Source organism: Lissotriton vulgaris, chromosome 2_1 (genome assembly GCF_964263255.1).
Source record: "Lissotriton vulgaris chromosome 2_1, aLisVul1.2, whole genome shotgun sequence".
Lineage (NCBI taxonomy): Eukaryota > Metazoa > Chordata > Amphibia > Caudata > Salamandridae > Lissotriton > Lissotriton vulgaris.
Genome location: NC_141687.1, coordinates 647823580 through 647844318, shown reverse-complemented (window position 1 = coordinate 647844318; position 20739 = coordinate 647823580). Strand labels below are relative to the sequence as shown.

General features: G+C 48.3%; 1 protein-coding gene across 1 annotated transcript in view; it reads left to right on the top strand.

Annotated features, from left to right (window-relative positions):
* VPS13C (vacuolar protein sorting 13 homolog C) overlaps positions 1-20739 on the top strand; it is a 2437235-nt gene that overhangs the window by 681242 nt on the left and 1735254 nt on the right. The window contains exon 29 of the mRNA XM_086955811.1: positions 16977-17056. Coding sequence (XP_086811937.1) covers positions 16977-17056 — 80 coding nt within the window. The remainder of the gene's footprint in view (positions 1-16976; positions 17057-20739) is intronic.

Sequence of the window (20739 nt, the reverse complement as noted above, 5' to 3'; positions counted from 1 at the left end):
AAGTGGCGACCTCCCTCTGACGGTCCAGTCACCAGCGTTTTCTCTTCCTGAACAACTGGTTAGTCAAGGCTCCATCCTTCCAGGTGGCCAGATAGTATACAGAAGTCTGTCTGCAGCTTTTTCAATCCCTAGGTCTCAGGCTAAACAGGGAATAATTGTCTCTCATCCCTTCTATGTCACTAGTGTTTCTAGGAGCAACCCTGGATACAACGCTTTCATAGGCCATTACCCATAGAAGAAAGTATTTCACGCCTACAAAAGATAAAACAGTCACTGTCTACAACAAAATGTTTTTCTGTAAGCACATACAAATCTATGGTAGGGAAGATGCCATCCTACAGCGTGTTAATTCCAAATTGCCGCTTACGAATGAGGCCTCTCCACGAGCAGCTCGATGCGCAGTGGGCTTAGTCTTGGGGCTATTTTGGCGACATAATTTCAGTAACCTCAGAAATGTCCTTGGTGATGTCCTGGTGGATGGCCAAAGACAGCATCCCTCAGGGTATATGCAGGGAGATCACCTACAAGATATACAAATCCACGGAAAGTGGTCCAAACAAGAAGCATTGTGCCACTTAAATCTAGAAGTAAAAACAGTTTTCTTGGTCTCCAAGCTCAGCTATTTTTTGGCGAAGAAGGAGCCTCCTGTAGGTATTTGAGCTCATTCTACCAGAGCTAAGTCGTCTTCATGGACTTTGGCTAGAGGTGTCCCTGTTGTAGACATGTGCAAGGCGGCAACTCTGGCCTCCCTCCACACTTTCGCGCAGCATTATTGCTTAGGCTCAGAGGTGAGGAGGGACGCCCACTTTGCACGTTCTGTGCTGCAAGATTTTGTGGTATACCATAGGCTGGCACCCTGCTTCGAGAGAGGGTCTGCTTGGCGATTCAATTCAAAAGGTGAGGAATCCACAGACAGATGTATCCATCAGAAGAACAAGTTACTTACCTTCGGTAATGCGTTTCTGGTGGATACAGTATCTGCCCGTGGATTCCTCACTGACCAACCCGGCTCCCCGTTGCCTGCCTTTTTTATACTGAAAAATAGTTGGCATGTGATTCATATATTTTATTGTTAATCAAAATATTGTGATGCTGGTCACTAGGAAATGTCTATATTTGGGAATTTCCAGTTTCTTTCTTTAAAATGTATACTGTGTCTACTTGTGGAAATGTTTTCGGTTCACCTGTTCGCCTCGAAGGCACGGAAAAAAAGATGGTATTGACGTCCGCTCGCCGGCAAAGTCTTCTTATGGCTCCGATGACGTCACGCAGGGTCGCGAGCAGAGCCGTTCCATTGTGACGTCCTCGTTGACGTGGCAGAGCTATGGAGAATAGTTTTTGTGGAATGCTGCTGGCGCAGGGGGAATTCACATGGTGAGGAATCCACAGGCAGATACTGTATCCACCAGAAAAGCATTACCGAAGGTAAGTCACTTGTTCTTTGATTGGGAACAGGCAGAAATGTCACAAATGGTCTCAAATGAATTGGATTTATAAATCATCTTTAATGGTAAAGTTGGATTTTAGATTACACTTTTAGAAGGTTGACATTTTCCTGCCCTGATCTTTCTGAGGCCTTCTAGACGTTTCCAGCTGCCAGGACCTGTTAATTACTCCTCGATCAGGAATGCATATTGGGACCCAGACAGTGAACAGTAGGACCTGGATGTAGCTGGGAGAGAGCCATCCTGCCAAGATGATAGAAGCGGAGCTGTTCCTTGTCCCTCTTACATTTCAAAGGTCTGCCTCCAGCATACTCACCAATGAACATTATGCAGCCTTTTATCCCCCTCTTGGAACATGGACAGGGGAAGAAAGGGGAAGGAAGGAACCTTCCAGAACCAGATGTGGGGTGGGCTAGAAGTTGCCCCATTTCAAATGGTGGAACCAGTTATAAATATTTGACTTCCTGAGCCACTCTTCAGTACACTCCTGGACCTGTGGAAGACTTCAGAAAAACTGCCTTGTATTTCAGAGGACTGTTTTACTGTATAAGGCCTACCCTGGTCGTCTGGCTGCCTTGCTGCTACCCTCGAACGCCCTGCTGCTTGAGACCTGCTTTGTTTTTCAGAGGACTGCCCAGATACTCAGGGCCTGCCTTGCTTCTTGAAGGAGAGATGACCATATCCTTGAACCCAGGATTTCCAGAGTTACTGCAAGTGTCAGTTGGATGCCCTCCATTTCTGAGCTACAGGGACACCTCTCTGCAACTGCCCAGCTGACCTGCTGCAGCTCGCCTGGCCTGGATGTGCAACTGGATCTCCCTGAGCCCTGCTGGAGTGAGTTACTGATCCCCAAGATTTGCCTCCCCCGTTCCTAGACACTTGGGTGGCTTCAGCTGAGCTCCTCCAGTAGCTTTAAACTCTGCGCACCAGACTTCGAGAAGGTAACTTTTTCAGCGGTCTAACCTGGTTCCTGTATTCTGCCCACACTCCATCATGGTCGGCCTGAACTAGTGACTTTATTCTGGTCTAGCACCACCACATGCCCAGAGTTAGCACTTGCTGCTTCTTGCCACTATTTTTACTTAAACCTTTAAAAGTGCATATCTCTAGTTCTACTGATTGAATTTGATTTGTTTTGGTGTCCTTTTATTTATTACAATTGTGGGCTGTGTCTTGTTTTGTTTTCACTTGATTACTCTACGTGTGCTGCAATATTGCCTAACACAGTGCCTCTAAGTTAAGTCTGACTGCTTGTGGCCCAGCTAATAGAGATTTAAACACAGATTAATTTAGTGACTTTTCTTGATCACCCTAACAGGGATTGTAGTTGTTGCTTGAGAAAAATAAAGCAATGTCTTACATTCACCAATGTTCATTAATGTTTAGTAGCCTCTAATGGCTCAACTGATTATACTCCATGGTAGTCGCCTGACAGTGTCAAACACCAACCTTCACATGACTGTGATCAATGAGCATCAACATCTTCTTCCAACCTGACTTATTTCTTTTAGGGGACCAGAACTGTGTGAGCCAGTACTCCCTCAAGCCAGTACAGGGAACCGAGATCAGCACAAAGATTAGCACAGGTCTTGATAATAGGCAAAGACATAGACAGACCATTGGCACAACTGCATCTAGCCTTCCCTTCTTGGTGCTCCCTCATGGTTTGGCAGTTAACATAAAATCCTAAGGGGCAAGTAGTGACTGGTAGCAGGGAAAAGTGGTGAGCAGCGTGGGGGAACAATAACAAAAAATAATAACGTACCTGCTGCTCGCTGCTTTTCGGTTTCTCTGGCTCTACCTCTAGTATACAGGCTAAGGCTCCCAGACTCACCTACAGCCAATCCAGATGCTGCTGCTATGCTGGTAATACTATTTCCCAGCATGAGAGAAATGCCAGGATTGTTCTGCGTGGGCTAGTGTTGCACTCCCACAGGGACTGGCAGCCTGTGCCTGCTGTTCTCCTCCCGCCAACGCCGCTCGGGCTGGAGAGATCTCAGTGTGCATGTTGGTTTGGCCGTCCTAAAACAGCCGTCCAAACCGACATGCCCACTTGCAGCAGTGCTCACCACTCCATCTCCATGCTTGCTGTAGTGCTGTCATCAGGATCGCCCCCCCTAAATTTGGTTCCATGAAGAAAAATAAAATAAAAATAAAACTGTTTAATTAACATTTTATTTTTCAAAGTTTGCCTCTGCTGGCAGAAGGGGACGACGCTCCTTGCCCTAACGGAGAAGCCGTCACTGCAAAGGATGATCCGAAACTTAGAGCTTCCCATGGCAATGTAAGTTTATGTAGTTTTGTCATCTTGCTTTCATTTGTGGAGGCTTCTTGGCAAACTTTTGCCTTTTCTGTACCAGGAACTTCATGCCAAGCTTTTCTCGACTTGTGGACTCAAGATAATTGGCTACTGTAATATCCTCTACTAGGAGTCACTGAAACTGCCGCCAGTAACCTACAAAGAATAATTGACCTTGCATTTCGTAGAGTGGCACACCTTCTTTAATTTGAGCTTGTCTCTCAGTTAAGAATTAGCCTCCGCGGACTATTGTTACCACAGATAATTTGTTTCTGAGCAATATGTTGATGAATAAAGTATTCTATAGACTATAGAAGTCCTTGATCCAAGAATGCTTTAGCCTACACAGCACCAAGAGGTTCTCTCGTTCAAGCTCTCATTAGCTGCTTAGCGTTCTCTGGTTTCAGCGCAGGACTCTATTTCCATTTCCTCACTTGTGGAATCGCCTCCCTCTCAATTTAAGTTCAATTCAGTCTCATCTCACCCTCGGGAACATTGAAGCGTTGTATTCAGCTGCAGCTTCTTTTATTGCTGTTTTCATGCGGACCAAAAGCTGTCTTCTTTAAAAAAAACGTAGTCCTGATTCTTCTTAATTGTCAATACGCCTTCTTGGGTGAACGTTATACACTCAGTTGTGTTGCTCCCGGAATTCAGGAAGCCCAGAAGTAGGCATGGGCGGAAAATCCGTTCCGCTCGCGGATTTTGCGGATTTTCGGGAAATCCGCAATCCGCGAGATTTGCGAATTTCCTGAAAAATCCGCAAATCCGCGAGCAGCGGATTTTGCTCGCACTGCTCGCACTGTTCGCGTGAGTTCGCGCCCCGCGAATAAGTGCGAAATTGCAGAAATACGATTTTAGCAAAACTGAAAGTAACTACTTACCAGGTTCAAAAGTTCAGGCTCATCATTAGTAGCCATTTCCTGTAGTGCTTCCTGAGGGGCCCCTCCAGAGTTCAGTTGCCAGTTGCAACTATTATGTGACCCTGCTCTGAACCTCAGAATAGTTACACATATGCCACAAAGGTCCTGAATTACAGCTAAGGGAGACAAGCAGGAGCCAGGCTGGAAGTTAAAATCCATTAATCAGCCCCTAATTCATTATTGTCAGTTGGGGCAGGGCAGGTGTTGTAACTAATTTTGCAACAATGAAAGCACTTAGCAAGTGCAAAAGATCACTAATCAGGGCGCACTAAGGAAGCAGGTGCCAGCTAAAAAAATATTCTGTGACACATTAATCAGCCCCAAATTAATTCAGGTCACTTGAGGCAGGGAAGGTGTGCTTTGCTTTGCCAAAAATAATGTACACTGGACAACCAGAGGGTGTGGTGATGAAACAGAGGGTGGCATGGGTGGGCCAGAGGGTGGCATGAGTAGTCAGAGAGTGGCAGTGGTGACAGAGAGTGGCAGTGATGAAGAAGAGTGTCCCAAACAGGTTGGACACGTAGAAACAACAAGTTCGCAAAACTTGCGACCCGACAGGTAAGTTCGCAAATTGCGAAATTGTAAAAACCCCTCGCGAACTGGCAGAAACACGGGCGAACACAAAAAAAAAAAAAAATCCGCAAATTCGCGGGAATTCGCGGATTTTGCGGATTGCGAGTTTGCAAATCCGCAAATTCGCGGATTGCCAATCCGCAAAATCCGCTCATGCTTACCCAGAAGATGCCCTGATAACGGTTTCACGCAGTTTAGATGTTGCTCAACCCTGCATGTAATAAATTATCCACTCCTCGCGACCATGATCCCTATAATAATAACCATAAGAATGCCCTAGACACCATGTGTAGCGCGTTCTCATTGGTACTACTATACAAGTGAGAAAACAGAAGCAGCCCATAACCTCTTCCATACCAGTAAGTCTCGCCCTCACAGTGTCTCATTAGTAAAACACATGGACGCAGCTTTTGCTTTGAATCCCTCTCTCCTGGCTGTGCCAGTACATTTAAAAATCGCCTGGTACCTTTCATTTCCAGTGGCACCCGCCGTTTTCCTACTACCTAAAAAATGTGTGGCCTCCTAAATTGAGGTTAGCCTGTTTCCCTTCTGAACGTTTCATTAAGTCTGTTCTCATGCACAAGACATGCAATTGATTTGCACCAGTGGTGCGTTGAAACAGCTTTCAAACTTTGGAGGCGATAGGTTTTTGATCATTCCGAACTAGATGGCGTTTTATGCATCTATTAATCCAGATATACTGGATTACATTGAGTTTACTACTCTCAAGCAGTGGAAGTGAGCCAAGGTTCCCTCCTAACTACCCATAATCTGCTTCCAATCATGCCTCTTCAGCATTTAAATACTGGCCCTGGTGTACTGTATCTCCACTAAAATCCTACATTTCTGTAGTAGGGGATCTCTGTGTATAGTCATAATCTAGTGAATAGTCCCGCCCATGTGCGCGGACCCCGGAGCAATCAAAAATAATCTCTTAAACTGTCAAAACATGCAGACCTGCATAGACACTTAAGAGAGAATTTAAAGACAGATAATGCAGCCTATATCCACAGGCTACACTGTCCAATACTTCAACTGGATATTCCACCAAAAACCACAACAGCACAGCCTGTCCAGGGTTTTCCACAGAGAAAAACCTTGCTTTTAACAGCAAAACCCTCTGGAATGATAGAGAGGAAGGAGTGGACAGACAAGCCCCATAGGCTGCCATTATGTGGCTCAAAACAGGATACTGTGCCTTTAAGAGAACTTTCCAGAAGCCTCACAGTATCCCAGAATGCAGTTCAGGTCCCTTTCACCTTCAGTTCTTTTTTCCGGCTCCTGCTAGCAGAACCCTGGAGCATTAGCTCTTCTTTTCTGAGCTTTTTCTATACTATTTTTGTGATATTTTTGGATTTTTGTAGCTTCACTCGACGTCTTTGGCCTTTATCTGCATTCTGCTGTGGTTTTTTGGCAGAATTTCTGCAGTCTTTTTGTCTTAGACTATTTCTAGCCTGACATGTGCTTTGTCTGCAGCTGTACTGAAGGCCAAAGCTGAAGCTCACAGGGTTTGTACTCTGTGCTTGCCTGTGTCTTTGGACACCTGTCTTCTCTGTACCTTCTTTTCTAGGGGGCTTCGACTTCCAGGTTTCAAACAGAGGAGTTTGAAGGCATCTTCAGCCTCTGGGTGAGGTGAGGGTAGGTCCTCTACCGAGTCCCATGCTGTAATCTCTGGGGTTATCCCCAGTATGGGCACGTCTGAGCTATGACGCGGTTCCAGTCGGCGTTGGGGCCGTCGTGGAGTGCCTGGACGTCATGGAGTGCCTGGACGTCATGGAGTGCCTGGACGTCATGGAGTGCCTGGACGTCATGGAGTGCCTGGACGTCATGGAGTGCCTGGACGTCGTGGAGTGCCTCGACGTCGACGTCATGGAGTACCTCGACGTCGACGTCATGGAGTACCTCGACGTCGACGTCATGGAGTACCTAGACGTCGACGTCATGGAGTACCTCGACGTCATGGAGTACCTCGACGTCGACGTCATGGAGTACCTCGACGTCTACGTCATGGAGTACCTCGACGTCGACGTCATGGAGCACCTCGACGTCGACGTCATGGAGTACCTCGACGTCGACGTCATGGAGTACCTCGACGTCGACGTCATGGAGCACCTCGACGTCGACGTCATGGAGTACCTCGACGTCGACGTCATGGAGTACCTCGACGTCGACGTCATGGAGTACCTCGACGTCGACGTCATGGAGTACCTCGACGTCGACGTCATGGAGTACCTCGACGTCGACGTCATGGAGTACCTCGACGTCGACGTCATGGAGTACCTCGACGTCGACGTCATGGAGTACCTCGACGTCGACGTCATGGAGCACCTAGACGTCGACGTCTTGGAGTACCTCGACGTCGACGTCATGGAGTACCTCGACACCATGAGGTGCCTCGACGTCGACGTCATGAAGGGCCTCGAGTGCCTCGACGTCGACGTCGTGGAGTGTCTCGACGTCATGGAGTGTCTCGACGTCTACGTCATGGAGTGTCTCTATGTCATGGAGTACCTCGACGTCATGGGGTTCCCCGACGTCATGGGGTGCCTCGACGTCATGGAGTACTGATGCTCGACGTCATGGAGTAGTGATGCTCGACGTCATGGAGCGGTGATGCTCGACGTCATGGAGCGGTGATGCTCGACGTCATGGAGCGGTGATGCTCGACGTCATGGAGCGGTGATGCTCGACGTCATGGAGCAGGGATGCTCGACGTCATGGGGCAGGGATGCTCGACGTCATGGAGCGGTGAGGCTCGACGTCATGGAGCAGTGATGCTCCTTTTGGGGCATTGGTCACTTGGGCTCTGCCCTCTTCTGTTGGGTCCGGACGTCACCGTTAGGGATGGCTTGGCGTCTCCGTGTTTGGCACCTAGTGACATTTTGACGTCTGAGTGTTGGTTGTCATAGAGACAGTCACTGTCTTAGTGATGGTGACGTCGTAGTGAGGTCGGCGTCATGGGTTACAGCCGCAGGGTACTGCCGGCTCTTGACGCCTGGGTCTGGTTCCAGGCCTCGCTCCTTGGTGAGCCTCCCGTCGTAGAGGGGACTTTGTGTTCCCGGCACCTTCCACTCACGACGCAGAGCAGTTGATCAGCGTCGAGGAACCCTTCTGATGGGGAGTTTGTGGTTACTCACCACGTGTACGCGAGGGACGTTTGTCCTTTTGCTTAGTTTTGAGTGCTTGCATGCCTGCACGTCTGCTAGGTCGCCTCCTGCTCAACCACTACTGGTGAGACCACCGGGGATGTTTCAGAATCCCCTCGGTTCCCTCTTCCGTCCACCACCCCAGGGGCCTGTTGCCCCTCAGTCTGCGAACCTCCGTGCCTTGATGCCAGGGATGCGTCTGCCATGAGTACGGGGAGTCCCTCTCCGACTCTTTACTGGTTGGCGGGACTTACCTTTCGTCCACTACCGCCTGGCAGGAGGTTCTGGCTCCGACTGTGCTCCTGACTTGGTCGCAGGGGTGGCGGCATGTAGACCTCGCGCTGTGGCCCACGGTTGTTGGACCGTTGTGAGATCCCTCTGTGGGGGGGGGGGTTTCTTTACCAATTTGTGGTTCCTCTGCCGAGAGACAGGAGGGAAGCCTTACAAGAGGTGGTCTAATGGGCCTGATAGTTTCGGATCTAGGCATTGGTGTTGGAGCGAAGTTTTTCTCTCCTGCCGACCCCCAGGTATTGTGGGTTTGTCCTACGTTGCCATACTTTTATTCGCCTGACGTCTCTGCAGCCTGCGGCTCAGCAGTGTGCTTCTACTCTCCCGTTCTTTGGGCAACCCTTGGGTTGCCATGAGAGTAGTGAGTGGCCCGCATGAAGTCTGAATCGGAGACTTTTGGACGGCTGTAGGTTTGGGGCATGGAGAAAGGCCTGAGGCCTTCTGCCCTTTCTAGCGGCGTTTTTCCTCCCAGGATTTGTCGGTGGTCCCGGGCCGCCATTTAATGCTTTACAAGTATATTGTGCGCATACGCGGGAGAGCTTGTGGCTCCTCAGCGAACAAAGGCCGGCTGGGTCTAAGTCAGTCTTCGGTTCATCGGCCCTCCTCCAGCACTTCCTCCGGTCGGCTCGCGGTTTCAGCGGTGCGAGCTCTAAGCAGAGGCCGTTATCCTGTTTAGGACAAGGGCGATAGAGGACGTACCTCTGTCTCAAACGGGGAGAGGTCTGTACTCCCGGTTCTTCAGGTTCACGAGAAGGACAGGAACGAGTTCAGGCCCATTCTGGATTTGCGACAAGCAAACAAGTGGATTCGCAGTAGAGGAGTTTTGCATGCTGTCGTTGCATCAGGTTTATACTCAGCTGCAACAGGGAGATTGGCTTGGTGCCATAGATCTACGGGATGCATACTCCCATGTGCTCATTGCACACAGGAAGTTCCTGCGATTCCAAGTCTGCGCCCATCATTATCAGTACACAGTACTGCCAGTCGGGCTGAAGTCTGCGCCCAGACTATTCTCGAAGTGCATGGCAGTGGTAGCTGCACGCCTGTGGATAAACGAGGTGGCTTCTCCAACCGTGCCTGGACGATTGGTTGATCAGGGCCTCCTCCTTCTCGGAAGCTCAGGCGCACTTCAAGAGGACGTGCGTTCTCTGGAACGAGCTGGGGTTGCACCTCAACATGTCCAAGTCTGTCCCCATTCCGGTCCAGTGCATACAGTACTTGGGAGCCTCCGTCAATACGCTGTCAGAAAGCGTGTCTCCTTTGGAGGAGAGTCGATTATCTCCCCTTGGGAAGGCTCAGGCTCTTGTGACCGCCCCATCTACGGCAGTGGAGACGGTGTCTTCTCTACTGGGGTCGGTGGCCTCTTGTATATTCCTCACGCCACACGCACGGCTGCTCATGAGACCTTTGCAGGAGTGCTTGGAGGATCAGTGGGATTAGAGGAAAGGATCCTTGGGCGACAAGATACGACTGTCTCTGCGTGCTCTTCAGTCTCTGAAGTGGTAGTGTTCAGCGGAGAATCTCCTAAGAGGGGTTCCCTTTCACAAGGACATTTCCACACAGACTGTCGTGACGGATGCGTCTCCCCACGGCTGGGGGGGCGCTTTCCGGAGACTTGCAGATACAAGGAACGTGGTCCCCGAGGGAGTCCACATATCACCTCATTTTCTGGGAACTCAGAGCTGTTCCCTTGGCATTGAAGGCGTTTCTTCCGTCCTTCCAGACCAACTCTCTGCTTGTACAGACGGACAATTTGATCACAATGTATTACCTCAACAAGCAGGGGGGTTAGAGATCGCGCACTCTGTCGCAGGAGGCGCGGGCGATCTGGCGACTGACTCTAACGGCTACCCATCTGCCAGGTGTGCAGAATGTTCAGGCAGACGTGCTGAGCAGACTGATTCAGGAAAGCCACAAATGGGTCATAAACGACGAAGTACTAGGAGAAGTCTTCGGCGAATGCCGAGACTTCGCCTCCAGGTACTGCCTGTGGGGAAGCTGGGGAATGCGTTCTGGATTAACTGGTCGAACAGCTTTCTGTACGCCTTTCCACCCTTTCCCTTGATTCCGGCGGTGTTCATCAAGCTGTCCCAGTCCAGGGCGCGGATGATCCTGATTGCCCCGGAATGGCCCAGACAGTGGTGGTTCACGGACCTGCTTCACCGGTCTCTCCGTCCTCTCATACGGAGGCCTTGCAGGCCGGACCTTCTCGCAAAGGTCAGGGGGCAGGCGTTGCACCCCAACCTCTCGTATTTGAGTTTGGCTGCATGGCTCCTGAGATAGTGTGATATGACCATTTGAATCTACCAGCAGTTTGTATGGACATACTGAAGGAGGCTAAGCATCCTTCCACTAGGACTTCTTCTGCTTACTAGTGGAAGAAGTTTTTGCATCTGGTGCAAGTCCAAGGACCATGACCGGTCGACGTGTAAGGAAGATGTCTTCCCTCTGTATCTTCTACGCCTGGCGCAGTCGGGCCTTAATGTCTAATCCATTACGGTTCATATTGCTGCGCTGACTGCCTACAGGAAATGCCCTTCAGACTTCCTTCTTCCAGATCCCTGTGATCAAAGATTTTTTTTGGAAGGCTGGAAGAAAGCATTCCCTCCTGTCTGGCTTCCTTCGCCTTCATGGGAATTGAATGTGGTGCGGTCCCTACATTCCCTACATTCCCTGGATGTTAGGAGGGTGTTGGAATTTTCTCTGGCTAAAACCAGAGATATTCGTGGTTCAGATCAATTGTTTGTCAATTATGGATCAGTCTGGACCGGTCTCCCTACCTCAAAACAGTCCATCTCTAGGTGGATTGTGTCCTGTACACTATTGTGTTACCAACAGACTAATACGACCTTAGGAGGTAAACCTAAGGCTCATTCCACCAGGGGCAAAGCTGCCGCGACTGCTTTGCTGCTTAATGTTCCGATTGCAGAAATCTGCAAGGCCGCCACTTGGAAGACGGTCCATACCTTGGCTAAGCATTACTGTCTGGACACTGATGCCAGGGCAGATGCTCAGGTTGGGCAGGCTTCGCTGCGAAATTTGTTCGCACAATAGTGGTGTTATTTCTCGTTTCTCCACCGCCGCTTTGGTGTGGGGATGGGCTTGCCATTCTATTCACTAGATTATGACTATACACAGAGATCCCCTACTACAGAAGGAGTAGTTTCTGTCCTGTAACTCCAGTTCTGTAGTAGGGGTATCTCTGTTATAGTCATAAGCGCCCGCCCTCCTCCCCGGTGGAGAGAGATATTCATGTAAGGAATGCTACAGGTCTGGCGTGTTACGCCTTCAAAAAGAACTGAAGGTGAAAGGGACCTGCACTGCATTCTGGGATACTGTGAGGCTTCTGGAAAGTTCTCTTAAAGGCACAGTATCCTGTTTTGAGCCACATAATGGCAGCCTATGGGGCTTGTCTGTCCACTCCTTCCTCTCTATCATTCCAGAGGGTTTTGCTGTTAAAAGCAAGGTTTTTCTCTGTGGAAAACCCTGGACAGGCTGTGCTGTTGTGGTTTTTGGTGGAATTTCCAGTTGAAGTATTGGACAGTGTAGCCTGTGGATATAGGCTGCATTATCTGTCTTTAAATTCTCTCTTAAGTGTCTATGCAGGTCTGCATGTTTTGACAGCTTAAGAGATTATTTTTGATTGCTCCGGGGTCCGCGCACATGGGCGGGACTATTCACTAGATTATGACTATAACAGAGATACCCCTACTACAGAACTGGAGTTAGAGGACAGAAACTACTCCTTTCTTCGAGTCTACGTCTCCCACATAGACCCTATGAAGGGCATTTGTTTGATTGTGATAATTTTGCAGATTGTAATGGCCAAAGTCATACAATGAGGAATAACATCAAGGGCACTGATTAGCAACACCTAGGCAGTATAAGTTTACAAAAATTGCAAATTCTTGTGCTGCCAGGGATGTGAGGATATAATTCAATAAGTTGGAAGTTTATAGCAAAGTCTTTCCCAAACTGCAACCTTGCTGGGATACAGGGAGTGAGCTAGGAAAGGCTGTAGGATGCCACTTTTTTGTTGCACACAACAAAATGTAAATACCTGCAAGTAAACTATACACATTCAGCAGTTAAGAAAGCAAAAATGTACCACATTTTGTGCAATTCGAAGTGTGATGGAAACAAAGACTTCAGTAGCACTAAAGCTAATCAAGACATTTTACTAGTAGATGTGCAAATGATATTCACTGAATCTGGGGACCCGCTTAGTGGGACAGGGACTCGCTTAGAGGGACAGGATCAGTCTCTCCTAATCTCACGAACGAAGCGCCTGGCAAAGGGCTCCCTCCTCGTACTTTCCTAGGATGCAAATTCTTCAGTAAGCCTACTGCAAATAACATTTTTATGTGCTTTTAACCCTCACTGTATTTAAATATCACTTAATTACCTGCACTGCGCACCTTTTAATCCGGCAGTAGCGTCTTCCCTGGTCCACCGCGGATTCTTCCGTTTACGGTGGAGGGAAAGACGACGCGAAACCGGAAGTGCAGGTGGACTCCATTTCCGGGTTTTGCAGTTAGCAGTCTAGCTGCTGACACTGCATAAATTCGGATGCTGGCCCCGACGCACAGCGGACGCGCGCAGTGGGCGCGCGGCTGGCGCGCTAAAGGCAAACCCATCTGTGCCTGTCCGTGCCGGGCCTGGGCCTAGGGCCAAAACCCCTGGTCGCCCGCCCAAAATCCATCTTTACTCTGGATTTTAGTAACATAGCACAACCTGTCAGACTGAAATATACCTCGGAACAATTATTGGCTATTCGTACACCCTTGAGTCCAAATTGTATCAAAGCACATTCTACAGAAAATTTCAAATTTTGTGACAGCTGTGAGTTCCGTTTTCAGTCCAATCTTGAATTTAAGACGGAAAATCCAATACCCAGCTCTAACACACCACCTTCCCAAGGCAAACCTTTCTTCTTCATCAGTATAAATTGCCGCTCCTTACCCAAACACAAATCAGACATTTTCGACCTTCTATCTAATGATAAACCGGATGCGATTTTTTTTCCACCGAGACATGGCTTCATGATAGCTCAGACCCAGATATTGCTACAGCATTACCTGAAAATTATGCCATAGTGAGGAAAGATCGTAACTTAAAAACCGGTGGTGGAATTGCTATTATCTTTAAGAAAGACTTCAAATGTGCTTTTGATGATCTTCCCCTCCCAAATTGTGAGGCCACTCTTTTAAAGTTATCTCTCTCCCCCAAATTCACCTTTTCAGGTGCACTCATCTATTGCCCTCCATCCCCTTCCTTATCTTGGACCTCAAATCACACGGAACTTTTCGCTCCTTTAGTCACGAAAACAGCCAATTTTTCCCTTTTAGGTGACTTTAATCTCCACCTTGGAAACAAAGCTTGTAAAAACAGCTTAAATCTTATTTCTGATCTGGCCTCGTTGAATATCCACTTACTAAATTCTGGTCCTACTCATGCAGCTGGGCATTTCCTCGACCCCATTTTTTCCAACCTTACTGAGATGTCCTGCCCCCAGGCCCTCCCAATAAGTTGGTCCGTTCACTTCCTTATTAAATTTTGCCTAACACTTCCACCACACCTTTCAGCCTTTCCCAGTCCACCAGTCTCACAGTGTAGAAATTGGAAAAAGCTGGATTCTACCTCCTTAAATACTGTTCTGTACTCAAATCTACCTTGTTCCTCGCAACAAGTAAACCAACTATCGGTCTCAGTGCAAAACTGGCTAACGGATGCCATTAACATTTGTTTACCCCTCACTAATAAAAAAAAATGCTCAACCATCGACTACCTGCTCCGTGGTTCAACAAATCACTGAAAAGTGAAAAGACTAACTGTAAATTACTGGAGAGAAAATGGAGAAAAAACTACACTCCCTTATCTAAGTCTATCTACAAAATGCCTTAAAAAACTACCATAAACTCTGTAAATTAGCTTGTGCAGAATATGTTTCCACCACCATAATAAATGCCACAAATTGCTCCAAAACACTTTTCAGCTCTGTTAAGGAGCTTGCAGGTTCAAAAACTCAAGCACAACCTCCTCTACTAACCAAGCCCAAATGTGACGCCCTGGACTCCTTCTTTTTTCAAAATGTGGATACCATATACCAAGATATTGTACTGAAACAGGCAAGAAATCCCCCTGTGGCCCACCATCTCAACCCTCTCCTCAATCAAGCAGAAACACCAGTTCCCCGTGACCCCTCTCTTAAAACCTGGCTTTTACTTACAATAGAAAAACCTAACAAAACTCGTCCATAATACTAAATCTGGATCACCAAATGATCCCCTATCTGTTTCAATATGAAAGAAATTGAGTTCCTCCTCACTCTCTGTGATAGCGAATCTCCTTAATGCATCATTGCAAGAAGCTACTATTCCATCTACATGGAAGCATGCTATGATCCATCCTCTCCTTAAAAAATACGGACCCTGATATTTCCAGCAATTACCACCCTGTATCTCTACTTCCCGTCTTCTCAAAGATTCTTGAAAGACATATTCATTCGCATCTAACGCAGTATGTATCAATACATGGACTCCTTGACCCATCCCAATCAGGCTTCAGAGCTGGCTTTTCCACCAAAACCACCTTACTTGGGGTCACTGAAAACATACGTCACCACCTGGACAATGGGGACACTGTTGCGCTTATTCTACTTGATCTAAGTGCCGCTTTTGATATGGTGTCCCATACTGTATTGATAAACACACTAAGATCACAGGACATTGACTGACCTGCATTAAGTTGGCTTACTGCCTTCCTTTCAAATCGTTCTTTTCTAGTCTTTTCACTAATAGCCTGTTCCGAAATCCACTCTTTTGCCCATGGGGTGCCTCGGGGATCCATCCTCAGCCCTCTGCTGTTCAACCTGTATATGCGACCACTGGCGGAGGTAGCAGAAAACTCTGGTTTATTCCTTTTCTCTTATGCCGATGATTCTCAAATCATTTTCTCCCTCTCCTCACACAACTCTAACACTCCTTCCATCCTCAAAATCGGTCTGAACAACATAGCATCTTGGATGCAACCAATTTTCCTCAAATTAAATGGAGAAAAAACGGAGATAGTGGTGTTAGGAAAAAACAAAGATCTCTGGAACCCCCTGCATTGGCCATGTGAAATGGGTAATCTCCCGTCCCCCTTCCCCCAAGTTCGAAATCTGGGCATCATGATTGATGACCAACTCAGTATGCATCCGCACTCAATCAAGGTCGCAGCTACTTGCTTCACCATTCTTAAATGGTTAAGGAAAATCTGTTGGATGCTCCCAGAAGCCACTAGAAAAACTTTAATCAATGCCTTAATCACATCTAGGCTTGATTATGGAAATGTACTCTACCTTGGCTCAAACAAAGCTGTAGTCCATAGACTACAGATGGTACAGAACGCTGCCATCAGACTTCTGTGTGGTGTCCCAAAGTTCACTTCTGTTTCCACCTACCGAGGTAAGTTACATTGGCTAAAAGTCGAAAATCAAATCAAATTCAAGGCCCTGAGTTATATGCACAAAATTAAATCTTGCTGTGCTCCTCAATATCTTCAGTCTCTGGCCAGTCCTTACGTCCCTCATCGAAATCTCCGCTCTGCTCCAAGGAAGGTTCATTACCCCCAAATTCAAACTAGCCAGATGGGGGGTAGATCGTTCTCTTACCTTGGCCCCTCGCTCTGGAATTCATTTACCGCTAGCACTTCGAAATGAGACAAACTACACTCAGTTTCGCAAGTCTTTAAAAACCTGGTTATTTGACAGGTAAACTGTGTGATCTCTCCCCTTTTCCCTCTGAGCACTGATTTGCTTTGCGCCGGGAAACCCTTTTTGGGTAGCTGTCGCACACTATAAATTTAGAAACGAAACAAAACTAAACCCGATTTCAATATATTATCATGTGTATGTAATGCAGTTTTGACAGTAAATCAGTATGGCTGTTCAAATTTAGTGCCCATTTTAATAGAAAATGTGTTGTCTATAAATGACAGCGCGCTACCACACAATGCTTCCATCAGAGATTCACCTGCCTCATGTCCATTAAAGTGAGGTGGGCCGTGGAAGTGTCCTTCTAAAATGGGGTCGTGTAAAACGTTTGGGAAACACTGCCTTAGCAGGTTGAGTATCCACATCTCTTCCAGCTTGTCTTTGTTGAAAAACGATTGTCAATCATACTCAAAAATGGAAAATCAGTGCTGCTAATTGTAATCACCTTTTGAATATAAATGTATTCTGTGCATGTGCATTTCTATGTTTAGAATATTTTCTGAAAAACGATTTAATGGAATAATTACATCTCCTTTGGTGCTTTTGCAGGAATTAAAAAGCAACCTCTACACCTTATTAGCTCTTCAGATAAACCTGGACTCGACCTTTTAAAAGTTGAATATGTTAAGGTAAGAAATCTTTGTTTACTGTTTTCCTTTAAATGTAGTTTGTATTGTAAAACAATGTTACACACTTATTGCACTCAACAGATCGTTTATTGCCAATGCAAAATATTGGCTATCTAGCGAGCTGGGCTCAGGTTTACTATGGTTTAGAGTGGGTTCTTGTGCGATGCTAAGCAGCGCTTCGTGGTGTAAGACCGCACAAACGGCAGCGTTGATTGTTTCTCATGCACAAGTTATTTTCCACCGAAGGCTGACGCAAGTGCAGCTTGCCAGTAATAATCCATGCAAAGGGGGCATAACAGAACGCGAGCAGTGCATAAATCTTTCGAATTCGAAGCAAAACCACATTTAAGAAAGTAGTACATTCTGGCCATGTGTGGAATTGTAGCGCCAAATGTAAGCAAGGAGCAAATAGTGGATAGTTGAATATTGTGTGATATTTCCAATTGTGTAGCTCGGATGCCATGGGCCCTGGTGCAAGAAAGGAAAATGGCACCTTTTACTACTAGTTCGGTAGTAAATTTCAGCAATGGGGCCTCACAGGGTTGTGTCCCGGTGCCACTACACCATTGGTATCCTCGGATATTTCCACATGTAATTATTTTAGAGGTATTTTACACTGCTGACCAAATCCAAGATTGTCCATGCTTCGAAATGTCTATTAGAGGATGTGCCCCTTGTACATATGTCATGCATTTCAGATATCGTTCACTTTTGCTTTAATTAAAGCCTCTTCTGCTAGCACAGCATTTCAGCACAAGTGCGGCTGATCTAATCATTGGCAATCGACTCTGACTATTTTGGCTCGTTTGTGCAGTGCTGCTTTTGTGATACACAGTTGTGGTGTCTGATTTTTTTATCGTCTGTTTTGACAGCACAGCTGTCGCCAGACAATTTTTATGAGCATCACTAGAGAGGAGGTTTGGCTCCGCCCACATTATGAGAGCCACTATTACATGTTTGACTGGGCAGAAGTTGTGTGCTTTCACAAAAGAGTGATTGCCCTTCATGCAGCTGTGCTCATTTTGTTTATTTATCCACTGCCTCAGTCGGAACCTTCTGAGGCACACAGGACACTGTAAAGCTATTAAAGTATCGTAGATAGCTAGGTAATTAATAGTGTTTTTCTCTGGCAGCAGGAGAGGAGAGCACTTATAACCCTACATGGATTTTTAAGTCTTGCTTAACAGTGCGACTGTCACCTGACCATTTGACCTACCCAGATATTATTCTACCATTCTGTGCTTCCACACAATTACATAGAACCTTGACCTCGGTCACAGGCCTGTACTCCCCGACAGCTCCTGCGATCATCTGCTGCCTCTGAGCCCCCTGCCATGCGAGTTCGAGTCTGCTGCTCTGTGCCCTGAGTACCGCTATAGTTTTATTTTCCGTTACTGTAATTTGTGCCTGCGTTTTTACACTCTGTGGCACTACATGTATTTTTGTGTGTTTTCCTGCCTCCGTGTGACTCTGCCCAGTCATATTCTGGCCCCCTTGCGCTGTTTGCTTCCATCGCTTCTCGCCACTACTCACTCGGCCCCTCCTTTCTGCCCGCACCCGTTCCCGCCTCCCAGCTGAGCTTCCCTTCCCCCCCCCCCCCCCACATAATGCACACTGCTGTCTGCTGCGCGGTCGCACCGCTGGCGCTTAGGCGCGCCGAAGGCAAGCCCGTCTGCGGCCATCCGCGACCAGCGCCAGGAACCCTGGCTCTCCTAGGACCCTCCGCTACGACACTACCACCCTCAACGCACTCAAGCCCGGAAGACACACTGACTGCGCTAAAGCCTCACCGATCTCCACCCATGAAGAGTCCGCATGCTGAGCATGCCACAGAAGCTTCACCATCGACTACAACCCCACCACAACCGAAGGCTCGCCCGACGCACACACCGCCAATACCCTGTCCAGCGTCCTCCTCAAAGTATGGTCCCTACACCGTTACGCCATAGAGGTCTGGGATCTGATCGATACCCTCTCGCCCGATGTCGCCTTCTTCACAGAAACCTGGACCAATGCCACCTCCAGCCCCGACATCGCCACTGCCATCCCTGACTGCTACAAGGTCGAGAGAAGAGACCGTCTCCACTGCCCAGGAGGAGGACTCCCCATCGCACACAAGGCCCCCTTCTGACTCTTAACGTCCAGCACGAATGACCCCCCACTCTGACACAGAACACCTCCAATTCCAGATCCAGACCAGTCCCAGGACCACATTACGAAGCACCCTACTCTACAGACATTCAGCCCCATGCACCCAGGCCGCAAACACCATCGCCGAGATCACTGCACCCCAGGCTATCGCCTCCTCGGACTCCATCCTCCTCGGAGACCTGAATCTCCACCTCGACAACCACAGCGACCCCCACTCCATCACCCTTCTCGACAGCCTTGCGAAACTCGGACTGAAACAGCTGTTCAACACACCGACGCACAGAGCTGGCCACACTCTGGACCCCATCTTTGCGGGAGGAACTAACATCCAGTTCAGCCACACCACCCAGCCGCACTGGACAGACCACCACTGTGTCCATTTCACCTTCAACACCACCAGCGCACCCAAGCGTGTCCCACAACCGCCACAAAGAAACTGGAGCAAGATCACATCCTCACCACCACTCATCGCCAAGACCCCCCCCAGCGCCTCGACCAAGGATGTATGATGGTACGACGCGGGCTATTACCACGCGTACCATTAAAACGCGTGTTTTACAATGCAAGTCGTTACCACGACTTGCGCTGTAGGGTGCGGACTTAGGAATAGTTTAATTTACTATTCCAACACCAGTCCCCGTGGATAGTAGGGAAGGTGTTGGAATAGTACATTTACTATTCCTTGTCCTTGAACGCCCTCTAGCGCAAGTCGTGGTTACGACTTGCGTTGTAAGAGACGCATCGTAATGGTAGCGCGGGGTAACATCTGCGTCGTAAAGGATGTTCCCCCTCGACCAACACTAACTCCGCAGTCACAGAACTCCACCACTAGTTCACCCGCTGTGCTGACACACTCTCACCCCTCCGGCACCCGCCAAGCAACACCTGCCGAAGGCCACCTGGTTTATCACTGAACTACAGGAAGCCAGATGCTCGTTCAGACACATAGAGAAAGCCTGGCGAAACCAGAAAACCGCAGAAGCATGGAACGCCCTGAAGGAATACCCCCAGCGCATCAGGGTCACCAAACGGACCTTCATGAAGGACAAAATCCAGGCCAACTCGACCAACGGCAAGAAACTGTTCAGATTCATACAGCAGCTCACTAAGCCACTCTTCGAAGCCACAGATGTCACACCCTCCCAGCAACTCTCCAACAAGCTTAGCACATATTTCCGCCATAAGATCAAGGACCTCTACGACAACTTCAGCGAACCAACGCAGGACATCACCCCCCACCCCATCGCAGTCGACCAGCCTACAATCTCGACCTGGAAGCCCGCTACCATCAAACTCATCACCACAACCATGCACAATACCCACTCAGAAGCCTCCACAGACCCCTTCCCACTGTACATATTCCACAGGGCTGCCGCTGCCATCACACCTGAACTGGAACAGACCATCAACACCTCCTTCACATCCGGCACCTTCCCAGATGACTGGAAGTGGACAGAGGTTAAACCCCTCCTCAAGAAGCCCACGACCCTCCCTACGGACCTGAAAAAGTACCGGCCCATCTCCCTCCTCCC